The sequence below is a fragment of the Balaenoptera musculus genome, chromosome 3, assembly GCF_009873245.2.
Source record: "Balaenoptera musculus isolate JJ_BM4_2016_0621 chromosome 3, mBalMus1.pri.v3, whole genome shotgun sequence".
In the NCBI taxonomy this organism is placed as follows: domain Eukaryota; kingdom Metazoa; phylum Chordata; class Mammalia; order Artiodactyla; family Balaenopteridae; genus Balaenoptera; species Balaenoptera musculus.
Window position 1 is genome coordinate 61,932,032 of NC_045787.1, and position 17,555 is coordinate 61,949,586.

The 17,555-nt window shown below is 42.9% G+C and overlaps 1 protein-coding gene across 2 annotated transcripts in view; it reads left to right on the top strand.

Annotated features, from left to right (window-relative positions):
* The first annotated feature begins 277 nt into the window (after positions 1-277).
* The window catches only part of CMYA5 (cardiomyopathy associated 5), a 113,454-nt gene continuing 96,176 nt past the window's right edge, over positions 278-17,555 (top strand). Inside the window, exon 1 of one of the 2 annotated variants that reach the window (XM_036846162.1) lies at positions 278-539. In XM_036846162.1, the coding sequence (XP_036702057.1) occupies positions 379-539 (161 nt within the window). In that variant the 5' untranslated portion in view covers positions 278-378. The remainder of the gene's footprint in view (positions 540-17,555) is intronic. The other variant, XM_036846163.1, reaches the window with a different exon arrangement.

A 17,555-nucleotide genomic window follows, 5' to 3' on the forward strand; every position in this document is an offset into this window, starting at 1 on the left:
AGAGGGAAGAGAAGCAGCGGGGCTGTGTGCCTTTCCTCCTCCCAACTCCCGGATGCAGCGGGAGCCTGCGCCCCTCGGAGTGGTGCTCTCCAGTTGCCCAAAGGGCCCGCCAGGGATCCGCCTAAATTGGGGCGGGGAGGGCTGGGGGAAGTTAGACGCGCGGGGAAGAGGAGACGCCGAGCCCGGGCCCCAGAAGCTCGGTGGTGAAACTTTCTGACGCCTATTTAAAGTCACGGGGCTCGCCCGCCCCCGGGAGGGAACCCGAGCCGCCCCGCCGGTACAGGGCAGGGCCGGGCTGGGCCGGAGGCGCCGTCAGAGGGAGAACACCAGGCGCGGCGCGGGCGGTTCCGGCTCCAGCTCCGGCCCGGGAGAGGCGCGATGGCTAGCAGCGAGAGCAGCCACGCCGCGGACAGCGCCCTGGGCTCCGACGCGGACGAGGAGGCGACCCGGGGGCCGGACACTGAGGAGGAGTCGGGGGGCGAGGAGGACGGGACGGCCGCGGAGTCGGACTCGGAGCCGGAGCCGGAGCCGGACGCCAGGTAGCGTGGGCCCCTCGCTCTGGGCCCGCAGCCAGACGCGCGCCGCCCGGGCCGGGAGGGCGGCAGCGGGGCTGGGCGGGTGCTGCGCGGGGGAAACGCCGCACCCTTCCTTTCCCTCTTTTTAAGCGCTGGGGTTCATTTCCCTCGAGCTAAGCACTTTCTCTCTGGGGGCGCTGCCTTGTGAAGAACTTGAAGGTGCAGGTGCTTGCTGTCAGCTGGAGTGACAGGCCCGGCTGGAGCAGCAAAGTTCATCCTTCCCCATCCCCCCTTCCTCCCTCACTACCACCCCTCCCCCCCTCACTACCACCCCCTCCCCCCAGCCGGCTCCTTGTGACTTGCTGCTGCTCTTGTTTATTCCTGGGGATTTACTTCGGGTCCTGCCGAACTGCAGAGTTGTGCAGAAATGCTTACATTTGGTCCAAAGCCTAGGAACAATCTTGAAAGCCTGAGCCAGAGGAGAAGAGGGTATGGGGTGGGGTGGAGGCCGAGAAGCCGCTCTGGAAACTTCAAAGGACTGAAAGTCTCCTGGATGCCCAGCACTGGCCTAGGTTGCTAGAAGAGGACTTAATTTTGGTACAAACGCCCATACATTCTTTGGAGAAAAGAAGCATGAATTTCAGTCACCCCTGTTATTAAAATTCTGCTTTTTTTTTTTTTTTTGATCTCAAACATCAACATTACATGTGAATACAATTAGGTAATAACTATACACAAATATGGGTCTCCCTGCCTCCCTTCTTTCTTGTAGGCCCTAAAATGAGAATAGCAGGAATCATCTCCTCTCGATTTGGATTTGTTTTTACCTTTCCTTGTTCTCTTTGAGTATGGGGATGGGGGTAAGGTGTTTGTTTTTAGTTTTAGATTTTTTGTTTGTTTTTCGGTTTGTTAGTCAGTTGTGTCCCTTCCTAAATCTATTAATGTCAGTAGAAAGGCTTTGTAGGTGACAGATGGTTGTGCAGCCTGCAGAGCGCCCATCTTACCCAAAGTTAAACGTGCCGCCCAACCAAAGATAGCAGAGCTGAAGCTGAAACGGCCCACAGCGGGACATTGATTAGGGTGAACTGTCAGTCAGATAAGTCTGGAATATCGGTCACATACTTACCAAGTGGGGAGCAGGCACAGTCCCTGCCCTCAAAGGCTTTGCGGAAGAAGTTAGGAAGCAATATGGGGACCATGAGACAATGTGCTGAATACACGAGAGGGGAGGGAAGGACAGACCATGGTACTGTGGAAGGTCAGAAGAGTGTGTAGATCTGCGGCTGCCTTCAAAAGTAGTGGGCATGACTTAGGCCCTGGAGAATGGGCAAGAATTGCAGAAAGGAGACGCAGAAGAGAAGGCACCTGTGGGAGACAGAACAGGAGTAGGGACCTGTGATTCCTGGGCAGTACTGAGAAGGGGAAGTCTGTCAATCCAGCCTTTTCCCTTAATGGCATCCAGAATCCTCATATCCTTTTGCCCAAGCAAAATTTGCACCCCTGCCACCCAAGAATCTGAAAACTCGTTTACTCTAAAATGTGAGCAGCTGATAGAGATTCAAAATACCACTTTGGGGTTGTGTTGCCCTTTGCCAAAGGTCAAGATCTTCAGGTAAAGGCATGATTTATCTGCAGTAAACGTCAGCCTGCTCTGACTACAGATGATAAGGTGGACACCAGGCCGAGCGTCGGAATGTAGAGTGGAGGGAGACATGGGGGAAGAGGTAGATGGTGGTGGTGGAGGCCTTGAAAACCATCCCATTTAAAAAATTTTGGATTTGATGACATGGGTAACAAGAAATCAGTAAACTTCTGGAGAGGATTTAGGAGAACAGATTGGTGTCATTGAGAAAGGAGACTGACAGGCAGATGGGAAAGTTGTGTTTGGGGAGGGCTCAGAGCAGAGAGGCAGCAGCAGAGAGAAGGAAGGGAGATGTGTAGAGATTGCTCCATGGTGGGGCAAGGGGAAAGGAGGTGGCAGCTGTAGGCTCTTTCAGGAGAGAGGTTTCTGTTGGCAGGAACTCCTCTGGGAACTGGGAGTTCTTGAATGTCTTCTAACCTCAAAGTGTGATCAGAAACCAAACCGTTTTGGTGGGCGTGAGTTTACAATTATGGCCTAAAGTTCTTCTTTCTTCTGAGACTAGAGGTGAGAGCTTCGAATATTCTCTATTTATGGGAACGAAGAATGATGAGACATTCTTCCCCTCAGCTCCTCCATCCAAGTTTTACAGTTAAAAGAGGGCTCACTCCGTGCCAGGCTCAGTTCTCGTTTTAAACCCTTCCAGCAACGCTGTGAGGTAACTGTCCTGTTATACGTGAGGAAACCGAGGCTTTACATAATTTACTGAGGGTATACGGCAAGTAGATGTAAGAACCAAGATGTGAGCCTCGGTCTGTTTACTCCCAGCCACTGCTAGACTTCCACACCTCCCTTCTTTTGGAGGAAAGACCCTTTCTTACTGTAGGGGAAACTTGAATGGCTCCAACTAACTTCTATATGGAAGGGTTATTGGAGGAAAATGGAAGACCTTTTATTCACTATTCTGAGTAATAATGGGAGTTTTCCCCTTCTTGAATGGAAAAGTTGTCTCTGTGTTTCCTCAAAGATCAGAACTATTTGCAGAAGTTGAATTACAGACTGATTTTTTTTTAATTGAGAGGCACATGAAAGTAACTGAATAGAAATAGCTTAAGTAATAATAACGGAATGATTGATTATGGCATCTCTTTTGGTATTATTAAGCCATTATTAAAATGTTATTTATGAAGATTTCTAACATTATGGGAAGTGCATATATTGAATTTGAAAACAAGTTCATTTTATAATTTAGAATGATCTCACTATAAAATAAAGTATGTATTGGAAAAAGGCTTAAAAGGTTAACAAAGCTTAGCATAATAAAGGTTATAGTAACTTTTATTAACCTTAAGGTTAAAAAAAGGTTAATAGTGGTTGTCTCTGAGTGATGGGATAATGGTCGACTAAACTTTTTTCTTTAACTATATTTTTTGGTTTTTCTATAATGAACAGACAGTGCACTTTATTATCAGAAAAAAACCTCACTTTTAAAAACTCAAAAGGTTCAAAGCGTCATCTGCTTGTGCATCTTTTCTTTGTTCTTCCAGCAATAATATATAGAATTATCTATAGCCACCTTTCTGAATCAAGGAAAAAAATCACCTTTAATTGTAAAGTGCAGGGAAGCTCACCATTATACATGCCAGTATTTGTATTAGATTAGAGAACTACCCTTCTGATGTATCATTCAGTGATATGAATATCATTGGCATGAAGAGGCCTGAGTGGCAACCCTGTTTGCCATTCCATCATGGGCAAATTCCCCATCCTCTCTGAGCTCCATATTTCTCATCTCTAAATCAGGATAATTTTACAGATTTATAAAAAGGAATAATTAGTGATAATTCCTAATTCATAGGTTGTCATAGGATTAAATAAACTATGTGAACATGTGTAAGAGTGCTTGGCCTTTAGTAGGTTACCAGTAAGTTTTAATTTCTTTACATCCCTTCAGATGAATCATTACTAGCAGCCGGGCTACCTTCTGCCCACCATTCATCAATGAGGGGAGAGTGATGTCTCCATTTTCAGTATGAGAAATGGTCCTATTCCACTTTGGCTTTCCTGTATTCCTTCATTCCCTAAACATTCATGGAATGCCTACTAATTGCCAAGGACCATGCTGGGGATACAAACATTACTAAGACTCCATTACTGTCCTCAAGATAGTCACATTCTAGGTGGAGAAACAGAAAAATGTAATTATGTCATTAACTGTTATAAGAGATTTAAGGAAGAAAAGGTCTGTATGAAACACCTCAAAGTAGGCAGGAAGTCCTGGGGTCTATCCTGTCTGGAAGGATGGGGGAAGACTTCATCCAGGGCCTTTGGAGTAGGGTCTTCAATCATAATGAAGTGCCCAGAGGGCTCATTGTTTGTGGATACAAGAAAAAGATTTTCATGTTGCTAAAACTTAATACAAAAGTTGTATGTAAAAAGCATCTCTATAAAACCTGCAGGATTTGAGAGCTGGGAGAGGCTATAGAAACATCTTTTCCCAACCAATCCTTTTACAGATTCAGCAACTGAGTGTCAGGGGACATTTGTTCAAAGTCACACAACTTTTTAGCGGTAGAATTAGGACTAGATCCTGGTGTCTGGACTCCAATCTATGTTCATTTGTTTATTCATTCAACAACTACTTATTGAACTCCTACTATGTGTCAGGCACTTTCTAGGCACAAAGGATACAGCAGTGAACAAAATGAACCAAGTCCCTGCCCTCCTGGGAGTGGCTTTCCAGGTTGGGGAGACAAGTAAACAAACAAATATGTAGTATGTCAGGTGGCAATCAGTGATATGAGGACAAGTACAGCAGATAAGGATTATACTGTTTTGGATCAGGTGGTGAAGAAAGCCTCTGTGATGAGGTGACATTTGAGCAGAGACTGAAGGAATGAGTATTCTAGGCAAAGAGGAGAGCTGGTGCAAGGGCGCTGAGGCCGGACTGTGTGTGGCTTATTTGAGGAACACAAGGAGATCAGGTTTCGAGAGCAAATAAGGGAGAGTGATGGGAAATGAGTCTAAGAAGTGGGTGGGTTGCAAATCATGTAGGATTTTGCAGGCCGTGGTAAGGGCTTCCGATTGTATTCAGAGTAAAATAGGAAGTTGGGTTCTGCCTACCATACCACTCAGGGTTAAAAAAATAAAAGAAAACCATGGTGATTGCATTATCCCATTAACTATTAAGCGCCTATACTCTCATATACTCATTGAACACCTATTGCGTGCCCAACACTGTACTAAATGTTTCAAGCTTATGGTCTCCTGTATGGAGGAAGATACGTAAATAGACATCCATGATTTTTGTATTTTTCTGACTGTAGTCCAGCGAAGCCTGACTCTTTTGGTCTTTCCCACAGATCACTTGGAAATTTTTCAGAATTTTTGTTTTGGATCTTCTCTGTTGGTCAATTTTATTTTATTTTTTCTTTTTCTTTTTTTTTCCTTTTTAAATTTATTTATTTATTTATTTATTTTTGGCTGTGTTGGGTCTTCGTTTCTGTGCGAGGGCTTTTTCTAGTTGCGGAGAGCGGGGGCCACTCTTCATCGTGGTGCACCGACCTCTCACTGTCACAGCCTCTCTTGTTGCAGAGCACAGGCTTGAGACGCGCAGGCTCAGTAGTTGTGGCTCACGGGCCTAGTTGCTCCGTGGCATGTGGGATCTTCCCAGACCAGGGCTCGAACCCGTGTCCCCTGCATTGGCAGGCAGATTCTCAACCACTGCGCCACCAGGGAAGCCCCTGTTGGTCAATTTTAATTTCTCTGTTTAAGCACAGAGGTTTTTGCTACAACAGTGCCCAAATCTTAAAAATCATGTTCATTTGCAGCTTTGCCAGTGCCTGTATAAAAAAGGTCTGCCTAAGCTGATAGAATTAAACTTATTAGTGACATTTACGTTTAATCATTGTAAGAAAGAAACCTCTTGGAAGGTGAGGGGAGTTGGTAAGTGGTTTCTGTTATCAGTATGGAGCACTGTGTTGCCATATGTCTATTTATATGATGTCTCCCACTTCTGTGCTTACCTAGGTGTTTTGACAAGGGTGTTATTTGAGACAGCCCTCTTCTGAGGTCAGTGGAAAAAGCTGAGATGGGAGGGGTGACTGCTTAGGATGCCAGAGACTGAGGGAGGAGAGAAGATAAAGCAGAGGCTCTTGGAGCCAGGAATTGAAGGGCTATTTAAGTGTTGGCTGCATGGGTATTACATGCCCTTGGTGAGACTTTGACTCTGTATAGGGGACTATAGCAGGAGTTGGATTTTTTTTCTTTAAAACAGCAAACCTACCAAAATGTGGGACATATTAACGATAGAATTTTGCCAAAAAAAAAAAAAAAGTGTCTTATATTCCCTGGATATTCTGAACCTAGGCTCAATGAAAGCCTTGACTCAATTCGGACGATATAACCAAATTCCCCTTCCTTCCTACCAAAAGAGAGAATCAGATATAAGAGACTGGGTGTGGTTTGTACCTGAAATAGTAATCTTTGATTTAGCCCAGTATTATCCAATATTTCTATTGGATAATAAAATAATTACAATGTGAACCACATATATAATTTATAATTTTCTAACAGCTACATTAAAAAAGTAAAAAGAAACAGGTGAAATTAATTTTAATAATATGTTTATTTAACTCAATATCCAAAGTATTACCAATTCAACATATGATCAATATAAAACTATTAACGGGATATTTTACTTTTTTAAAAAATTTTATTTGTTTATTTATGGCTGTGTTGGGTCTTCGTTTCTGTGCGAGGGCTTTCTCCAGTTGCGGCAAGCGGGGGCCACTCTTCATCGCGGTGCGCGGGCCTCTCACTATCGCGGCTTGTCTTGTTGCGGAGCACAGGCTCCAGACGCGCAGGCTCAGTAGTTGTGGCTCACGGGCCTAGTTGCTCCGCGGCATGTGGGATCTTCCCAGACCAGGGCTCGAAACCGTGTCCCCTGCATTGGCAGGCAGATTCTCAACCACTGCGCCACCAGGGAAGCCCCAACTTTTTTGTGTGCAAAGTCTTTGAAATTTGATGTGTGTTTTACATTTACAGTACGTCTCAATTCTTCTTCCCCACCCCCAGGCTACATTTCAAGTGCTCAATAGCCTCATGTGGCTAGTGGCTACCATATTGGACAATACAGGCCTGATAATACCTAGAAATCCATTAACTCACTGGAATGCAGAGAACTGTTCCACTGATAATGAGTTCTGTATGCTTGGCCCTATGCAAGGCACCAGAGACATAAGGGTGGTTGGATGGCACAGTTCCTTCTTAAGGAGCTCACAGTCTGGTGAGGGGAAGCAGTTAACTCCAACATAATGTCATAGTACTATACTAAGGATATTAACAAGGGAACAGAGAAAAGAAGTATATTCTTCTTAAAATGAAATTTAGAAAGATTTTGCAGAGGTGATACTCCAGCTGGGCAGAAAGATATTCCAGACACAATATGTGATTAGATATTCTTTAGTTCCTGGTTCCAGCTCTTGTGCTAATTACCGCTCTGTTTAAGCTTTCTTTTTCTCATCCAGAATCACTCAGTATTTCCAGGACTGGGAATATTTGTTGAATTAATAAGTGAATGGCGTGAATAAATGAGTGAATGAATGAGCAGGTGAATGTCAAGTCATCCAGATTCCCTTGAGAAGCAAATTTAGTTGGGATGTTGAACCTGTTAGATTAGGTAGAATTTCATTAGTTGCTGACCATTCATTTTCCAGGGATTGACAATAGCCAGGGACTCTGGAAACACAACAGCTCGGAGGGGACAGTGATAAGTACTGAGGGATTTTTCAATTAGGATGTCTGTGGTTATCATTCCCACCTTCTGTGACTCATTGGGAAGCCTCCCCTAGACTGACCCTTGAGGCGGATCATAGATGGACAGATAAGAATAGGCTTTGCATTTTGCCCAGAGAAAAGTCCTCTATTAAGGCAACTGGAGTGTATTCAGTTCCAAAACTCTACATCCTAGTCTGATAAAATCCAAGATATGTGGCAGGGTTAATTGATGCTACCAAACTCTAAATGCTCAAAGCCCTCTCATGGAGCCATTACTATGCTTTCTTAGTTTGGGTACACTTCTCTTTAAAAAAAAATCCACAGCTAAACAGAAATTTTCATCACAAATTTCCTCTTATTGGCTGAGTTCACTAGGGCGCTTAAAATTGTTGATTTGTAAATAAAATGAATTTCCTCCTGTTATGACATCATTAAATTAACATTTATTAAGTGGAACACAGGGTGCCGGATGGTGAGCATGAGCAGCAGTTCAACAAAAGACCACAAGAGAAATTGAACTAGAGAAGGTTACTACTCACAAGTCCTGGAGGAAATGCACGGCGTACCTCAAGGGGCCATACAGGGAGGTCAAGGCAGAGTGAGTACAGGCAAAGGGAGAGGCAGAACCTGGCACACATGCCTTTATTAGGGTCTATGTGTGGAATTCTTGGGGGTTCTTGGGCTAAGTCTGGATCAGTCAATTCAAACCAAAATGCATGGGATTTTGGTAAACTTCACAGGGGTCTTATCTAAGGGGCGCACAAGGGGAAGACGATGGAAGGTGAGGGAGACTATTGATCACAAAAACTGCTGGGGAAGTCATATCAGGAGCTTACTATGAGGACTGTCTCCGGGACATGTTCTTGCATGAGGAGGCTGGTGTCAGTTTAAGGCCCCTGCAGGCCACTTGGTCCAACAAAATGAGTGCCAGAGCAGCAATGCCACCATGTTGCTTAGCTAAATTCGAGACACCTCCAATTTCAGAAATGTACCTACTAAAAGAAAAGAGGCTCATTCATTCAATAAATATTTGTTGAGGGCCTACTGTGTGCAAAACAAAGTAAATTGAATCTAGAATGAGTGAAGAAAACAGAGTTCCTAATCTTTAGAGTTTAGTCTCTGGAGAGGGCAGGCATTAAACAAATAATCTCACAAGTAATTAGTTGAAGCAAATGCATTGGTAAGATGAATTGGGCCTGGGTAGCAGAGGCAGGGTTCTGCTAGGATCCCAGTCCTTCAAGCGCCAGTCTCTGAAGCCTCCTTGCTCCTTCCTCTAGGAGTTTTCTGTCAGTCTCCATGTCATCTTGCTAGCAACTTCTCTATCTGCCTACAACAGGAGGTTTCACTGTCCTGTGGTCCAAATATTGCTGGAAGGCCTGGCTGCTGATGACACTTATCCTAGACAGGACTTTAGCATCATCTCCCTGACCTGTTTATGCTTCTGATGAGTGAACAGAGACCCAGAGAAGGAAGGGAAACCAACATCAACTCAAGGAATAGCTAGTCTATTCCAAGCATGGTCACTTGTTAGTTTGGTTTATTTTCACAATAGCTCTATGATATATGCATTGTTTTCATTCCCATTTTATGGGAGAGAAAATGGAGACTTAGCAATCTTGAGTAATTTACCTAATGTCAGATGGCTAGGAAGTATGCTAGGATTCTAACCCTAGTCTAATGGCAGAGCCAGTCCTGGAACACTCATGAGTTCAGGGCTCATCACCAGATCCAACACACATCTGGTGTTTATTAGCCAATTTCTTTCTTTTATTGAGCATAAATTTACTTTTAAAAAACAATTATTTTGATTTATTTCTGATTTTAAAAGCAAAACATAAAAGCCCCAGACAATCTATGTAGTAGCTAATCCTGACCAGCACCTCAGCTATATTAAGTTTCCTAATGTGTAATAGGGAGAGTAGGTCTTATGTTTAAAAATAGATGGTAAAAAAAAAAAAAAAAAGGTGTTAGGCAATCCTGTGTGCTTGAATTTTAATAAGGTCAAACATAGCAACACCAAAATAACTTCTCTGCATGCTCTATGGGATCATATGATAAATGTTCAATAGGTATTTACTTATAATATCTATAAAATTCAGATCCTCTGTTTAAAAGACGGAATTTGTATGATTTAGCATGGTACACTCTGAAGTTTTCATATCTAGTATTTTTTTTTTTTTTTTAAAGAGAGAATGAAGAGAAGAGAGTGCAATAACAGTCTGTCTCTTCTTAGAGTTTTGGAATGTCCAAGAAGGACAGTTTTGGAATGTCCAGTAAAGTCTCTCTTTATCTAGCACCATTTTGGGCATAAACCAGATTACAATGCAAAAACACTTGATAGGATTGAAAAGACCTGGGTTATCATCCTGGCTCTACCATTTACCAACTGTGTGACTTGGGGCAAGATAGCCTCTCTGCATCTTTACCATGGCTTCCAAGGCCGTACCTGACCTGATTACTTCTCAGCTCATCTCATACCCTTCCTCTACTACATTCCAGCCACACTGGCGTTTTTCTGAACCTCCTGTGTGCTGTGCTAAGCCTGTCCCTGCATCCAGGTCTTCGCTCTTGCTGTTTTCTCTCCCTGGAACACTTTTTCCCCAAATCCACCCTTCACGTTTTGGTGGAAATGCCACTTTCTTAAAGAGGCTTTCTGCAACCATCCTGCCTAATGGGCTTTCTTCACATCTTTCACTATCGCATTGTTCACTGTTTCACATTCCTCTTCATGGAACCTATCACTATCTGAAATGGTATCTTTTTATGTATTTATTGTTTATTGCCACCACTAGAGTGGAAGATGCATGAGGGCGGGGGCCTTGCTTCTCTTCTCTGCTACATCTCCAGCAGCTAGAACACAGTGTCAGGCACACAGTAGGTGCTTAAGAAATGGTTAAGTGCGTAAGTGGTTGGATTGCAACACAAAATGTTTCATTCTAGGATCTCAGGTTTCCTTCTCTCAGATCAATACCACTCTTCAACACCTTGTTCTTAGGGACCAAAGCAAGGACATGGAGAATGAGAACTGAAAGTGGTCTTTGAATTTGGAAAATGCAAGTCAACAGAGAGAGATTAATGACATTGAAATGTAAATGCCTTTGAGAAGGTTAATAGCTTAAACCTATCAGCATCTGTTTTAGGTTGAATTCCCTTTGGAACAAATCCCTTCAAATATAGGCTCTAAGAGACTCTCCTGGGAGAAGAGGGGACGTGGAAGGGGAAATGAGTGCTTAGAAGAGGAGTGAGAGGGCACTAAGGGCAGACTGGCACTATAGCTGCACCCCTATCTATGCTGCACAGAGGAGGGAGCTAAGGGTATTACCTAGGAAACTGCAGAAAACAACTTTCTCCAAACCCTTGGCCTCAGATCACTAACAGCCCTGGGAGGCAGTGATATTCTTATTTCCTTGACTTCTTAGAGAATCCAAGATACAAAAGAGGCATGGGGGTGGGGAGAAAGCATACACAAAGTTAACAGTGTTGATATCTGAACTAAAATTGCCTGATAACCAAATGTGTAGTTCAATTGGCCTGAAACCGCACAACTCACACTGGGTCTTGAACCCACAGGCCGGGACTCAAACCCAGCCAAAACTCAGATTGGGACTTGAACCCACTGTCTTTTATTTATTTACTTTTTTGGCTGCGTTGAGTCTTCATTGCTGCACTCGGGCTTTCTCTAGTTGCAGTGAGCGGGGGCTACTCTTCGTTGTGGTGCATGGGCTTCTCATTGTGGTGGCTTCTCTTGTTGCGGAGCACGGGCTCTAGGCACGTGGGCTTCAGTAGTTGCAGCACGTGGGCTTCAGTAGTGGTGGCTCGTGGTCTCTAGAGCGCAGGCTCAGTAGTTGAGGCGCACAGGCTTAGTTGCTCTGTGGCATGTGGGATCTTCCCAGACCAGGGGTCGAACCTGTGTCCCCTGCATTGGCAGGCAGATTCTTAACCACTGCACCACCAGGGAAGTCCCCCACTGTCTTTTAGTTGAGATTGCACACCTGGTCTCAGGACTTGCTGAAGTTCAGGTTCTTTATGTCTCAGTGCAGAAGGAATTCAGCCAGAGGCAAAGTTATAGGTAAGAAATAGATTTATTGAGAGAGATACACACTCCATAGACAGAATGCAGTCCATCTCAAAAGGTGAGAGAGACCCCAAAATATGGGGTTTTTATGGGCTGGGTAATTTCATAGGCTAATGAATGGGAGGACTATTCCACCTATCTTGGAGAAAGGGCGGAGATTTCCAGGATTTGGCCACTGCCCACTTTTTGCCCTTTTTGTTTTGTTTTTATTTGTTTTGTTTTTGTTTTTTTAAAATTTTTATTAGAGTATAGTTGCTTTACAATGTTGTGTTAGTTTCTACTGTACAGCAAAGTGAATCAGCTATATGTATACATATATCCCCTCTTTTATGGATTTCCTTCCCATTTAGGTCACCACAGAGCACTGAATAGAGTTCCCTGTGCTAGTAGGTTCGCATTAGTTATCTATTTTATACATAGTATCAAGTATCAATAGTGTATATATGTCAATCCCAATCTCCCAATTCATTCCACCCCCTCCTTCCCCCTTGGTATCCATACATTTGTTCTATATGTCTGTGTCTCTATTTCTGCTTTGTAATAAGATTGTCTATACCAATTTTTTCAGATTCCACATATACCCGTTAATATACAATATTTGTTTTTCTCTTTCTGACTTACTTCACTCTGTATGACAGTCTCTAGGTCCATCCATGTCTCTACAAATGACCCAATTTCTTTCCTTTTTATGCCTGAGTAATATTCCATTGTATATATGTACCACATCTTCTTTATCCGCTGGACAGGGACCAGCATGTTGATGGACATTTATGTTGTTTCCATGTCCTGGCTATTGTAAATAGTGCTGCAATGAACATTTTGGTACATGACTCTTTTTGAATTATGGTTTTCTATTGCATTGGTATATGCCCAGTATGGTCCGCCTCGGAACTGTGAGGGCGCTGGTGAGTGTGTCATTTAGCATGCTAATGTAGTACAGTGAACATATAGTGAGGCTCAAGGTCTACTGGGAGTCGAATCTTCTGCCATCTTGGACCTAGTTGGTTCTAACCAGTTTATGTCGCATCCTCAAGGGTTGTGTCATTCTTTTAAAGATCGTGCCCTGCCCTGTTCCCTCCTGTTTCAGGCTGATAGAATTAGGATTCTTACTTTATTTACATATTTGACCATTTGGAAGAAAATCCTGGTGGATTCCCTGTGTGGCACCCGAGGTTGGCAGGGAGATGGAGGACCGAGGCAGAGAGAGGACTGCCAGCATCAGTCAGCACCTTATCATCTGAATAACAAGAATCAATGACCTACTTTATCTTGAAGGAAAATGGCAAGAAATGGCAACCACTTCCTAAGAGTTTTCTATTTCTCTCTGCTCCAGTTCCTACTTGCTGCTCAACCTGCCAAAGTTTCCACTTGTCAATCCCATAAATTCCCATGGACTGAGTTTGCATAGATTAAGAGTTTAGAATCATGAATTCAGAAACCCAAGCTTTAGTAACAATACTGACACTGAACAGGTTTCTAGTTGCCAGTAGAGCCATATGTAAGTGATTTTCTCTAGGTGAGGGGTGCTGCCTTGGGTTCCAGAGTCTGTGTCAGTCAGTGTTTTGAGTTGCAATAGAAACTGTGACCGATTTAAGCAGAAAATGACTTTATGCAAAAGATGTCGATAGCTCACAGAATTGTGAGAAATGTTGAAAAGTAAGTTTATTGTAGCCAGGAACAACTCTTAAAACCATGCCTCAAAACTGGTCTGGTGGACTATACAACACAATTATAAAAAGACAAATAACCCAATTTAAAAATGAGCAAAGGATCAGAATCAACAGTTCTCCAAGGAAGATATACAAATGTCCAATGAGCACATGAAAAGATGCTCACCACCATTAGCTATCAGGGAAATGCAAATCAGAGCCACAGTAAGATACCACTTCACACCTGCTAGGGTGACTATAATCAAAAGACAAATAATAACAAGTGTTGGTGAGGATATGGAAAAATCAGAATCCCCATACACTGCTGGTGGGAATGTAAAATGGTGCAACTGCTTTTAAAAACAATCTGGCAGTTCCTCTGACAGTTAAACGAAGTTACCATATGACCCAGCAATTCCACTCCTAGGTATATCCTGAAGAGAAGTGAACATGTATGTCCACATAAAAACTTGTACACAAGTGTTCCTAGCAGCATTATTCATAATAGCCAAAAAGTGGAAACAATGGAAATGTCCATCAACTATTGAATGGATAAAAAAATGTATATTCATACAATGGAATATTATTCAGCCATAAAAAGGAATGAAATACTGATTCTTGCTACAACATGGATGAACCCTGAAAACAGTATGCTATGTGAAAGAAGGCAGACACAAAGGATCACATTGTATATTTCCATTTATATAAAATGTCCAGAAATAGGCAAATCTTTAGAGACAGAAAGTAGATTAGTGGTTACCTAGAGCTGGGAGGGAGATAGGGGGAGGAATTAAGGGATGTTGTTTAAGGGGTGTGGGGTTAATTTTGGGGTGATGAAAATGTTTTAAACTTGATTGTGGTGATGGTTGCACAATTCTGTAAATATACTAAAAGCCAGTGAATTATACACTTTAAGTGGGTGAATTGTATGGTATGTGAATTATATCGCAATAAAGCTGTTTTTTTTTTTTTTTTAAAGTTCTCTGGTAAGGAAACAGTTGTCATTACTGTTGGGCGCTAGATGTCATAGTTTATACTATTTCCACTTCCATAGCAGCAGCTCAAGATGGCATCAGCTGTAACCTCCGCTACCTTCAGAGAGAGTGAGGAACCCCACCTCCTCTTCTTCCATCAGTAGCTCTCAAGTCAGTCTGGAGTGGGTGTGAAGGTCATCACGAGTATCTGGCACTGTCAGATCTACCTCCTCCAGGACCCACAAGGTGGGGAATGAACCAAATGGGAAGAGAGGTCAGATGCTGGACAGTCAAAAAGGATGTCAGATGTCCACTAGGACAGTATGGGGCACTGGGCTAGGCTTTTGTCAGGTGTTACCTGATCCTCAGGATTTTTAACATATGATGCAGTAGATTTTGCTTATTCTATGGATATACAACACTTTATTTAAACAATGGAGCAAATCAACTAGTTAATATTTCCATAAGGAATTTAACTGAAAATACAACACAGAGCAATGACCAAATACAACTGTATAAGGCTGAAGTACCTTTTCCCATTAAATATCTGCTGAATCTGATTATCCCTGTTTATTCTAGCTTTGACTTTACATTTTATGATAAAAACAAACAAGTCTTTCATTTAGGTCTCAGCATGGCCTATCTTACATACCTTGGTATCTCTGCTTTGGGGTTTCAAAGCCTTATCAAAATCTGTTAACTATCTGTTTGCTATTATCAGAAAATCAATTGCCTTCTAATCCTTTTAGTCTGTATACCTAGGTCAATCCTCCTGTGGAGAATTGTGCTGCAGCTCACAAGGTGGGCTGCTCTGACCCTGGTCACAGGGAGAAATGAGACTCAAGTAGTGTCAGATTCTCTTTTCTGGTAACTTAGAAATGGAGACACGAATTCTGTTTAGCTAGTTTTAGAAGAGAAGGGTTTGAGGACAGGTCTCGACTTTTTGGAGATCTATTCAATGTTATTTTGATCTTTTTAATAATATTTTGTCATAGAATATTGGTTGTCATGCTTTCGAAAATTATTAGTTTATTTTTCTGTTAGTCAAAAAAAGATTTTAAGTTTACATCTGTCCAAGAAGAACATTAGCTAAAATTGCTGAGCATAATTTGGTATCTGGGATGGTATCCAGAAAAAATTGCTATTTAATGCTAAATAAAAGCTATCTGTCAGGGCAGGGAGCCCAGAGTACAGTAGTCCCCTCTTATACACAGTGGATATTTTCCAAGACCCCCAGTGGATGCCTGAAACCACAGGTAGTACTGAACCCTTAGGCACAGTAAGAGATTAACAACAATAACTAATAACAAAATAGAACAGTTACAACTATATATTATAATAAGTTATGTGAATGTGCTTTCTGTCTCAAAATATCTTACTGTATTTCATTCACTCTTCTTGTGGTCCTGTGAGATGGTAACATGCCTATGTGATGAGATAAAGGGTGAATAACGTAGGCATTATGATGTAGGGTTAGGCTACTACTGACCTCACAGTATGTCAGTAGGAGGACCATCAGCTTTGGGTGATCTGGATCGTGGAGCCTGTGTGATGTCGATGGTTGGATGTCAGGAGCAGACGATGTCCATGTGGGGTGGGATGGAGCGGGATGGTGCCAGATTTGATCACGCTGCTCTGAATGGCACGCAATTGAAAACTTATGAATTGTTTATTTCTGGAATTTTCCACTTGATATTTTTGGACCATCGTTGACTGTGGGTAACTGAAACCATAGAAAGTGAAACTGTGAATAAGGGAGGACTTTTGTATAGAAGACGGGTTTTGAGGAGACCCTATACAGAGGGGAAGGCTAAGACTCTGAATGCAGGACCACCCAAATGAGTTTCTAAAACCTTAAAACAATCCACCCAAAACAGAGCACCTACAAGGAATGACTGGCTCAGAATTCTGTGAGTACACCTTACTGTCTACCCATCTGTAAGAGAGAGAAAGCTGTTTGAACCCGTCCTGTCACCCACAAGGGCTCCATCCTTCATCAAGGCAGGTTAGGCCAACAGCCAGAGGTGAGGTTGTGTCGCTTTTCCCATCCCTGTCTCTTTGTTCTCTGGAATCTAGAGATGGGAAGAGGGAGAAGCAATAAAACACCTTTTCAGAAAGGCAGGTGCCTCTGCTTTTGTTTTTGGTGTATCGCTTAATCTCCTTGGGAACGAATTGTCTGTTACCAAAAAAACCCCTAAGAACTCCAAGAGAATTTTGTAGACTCTGGGACTGAAGGTGTCATTTGGTGGCAGCTCTGTTGAGCCATGTGCAAGAGAAACAGAGGAAGCTGTGTTAGAGGAGAGAGAGACACATACGCAGAGACAGAGAGACACATCCCTTGATTCCTGGTGGTTTTCCTTTTTTCTCTTCCCTGTGAGGCCTGGATACCCCTTCTGCCTGCCCTTGGGTTTCAGGAGACTTCTCTATTTCCTTAAGATAAATCCCTCTATTTAAGCTAGCCTGAGGGCATTTGCTTCTTAATACCACAAGTCCCTCACCTCTTCTTAACATTTCTAACATTCTTGTTCCCCTACAGACCTTGGCTACACATGTGCCCTTCCTCAGGGCTAGTCAAAAGAACCCCCTAAAGCTGGATTCATGCCCCACATTTCAAGAAATACTTTTTTTCCCCCACCATCAGGAATCTTTTGAATATCGATAGCCACACTATCAAAACCCAAAGCTGCCATTGGTATATCATGACCACAGCATGCCACCAGCATATTTTTAAAACCTGTCTCAGACCTGAAGGAACTAATCCTTCCCACCCACATGCCTTCCCATTGCCAATATTTTAAGGTCTACTGAACATAGAGTTATAGACCTGAAGAGAAGTTTCTGATGAACTAACACCAACTTTAGCATATACCGTTCAGGTGCTGGTAGCAAAAAGTTCTTGATCAATCTCAGTTTGACCTCAAGCATCAGAGTCCCAGAGTTTCTTTACATCTCTCCTGGAGTTGTTAAAGCCTGAGCACACACAGT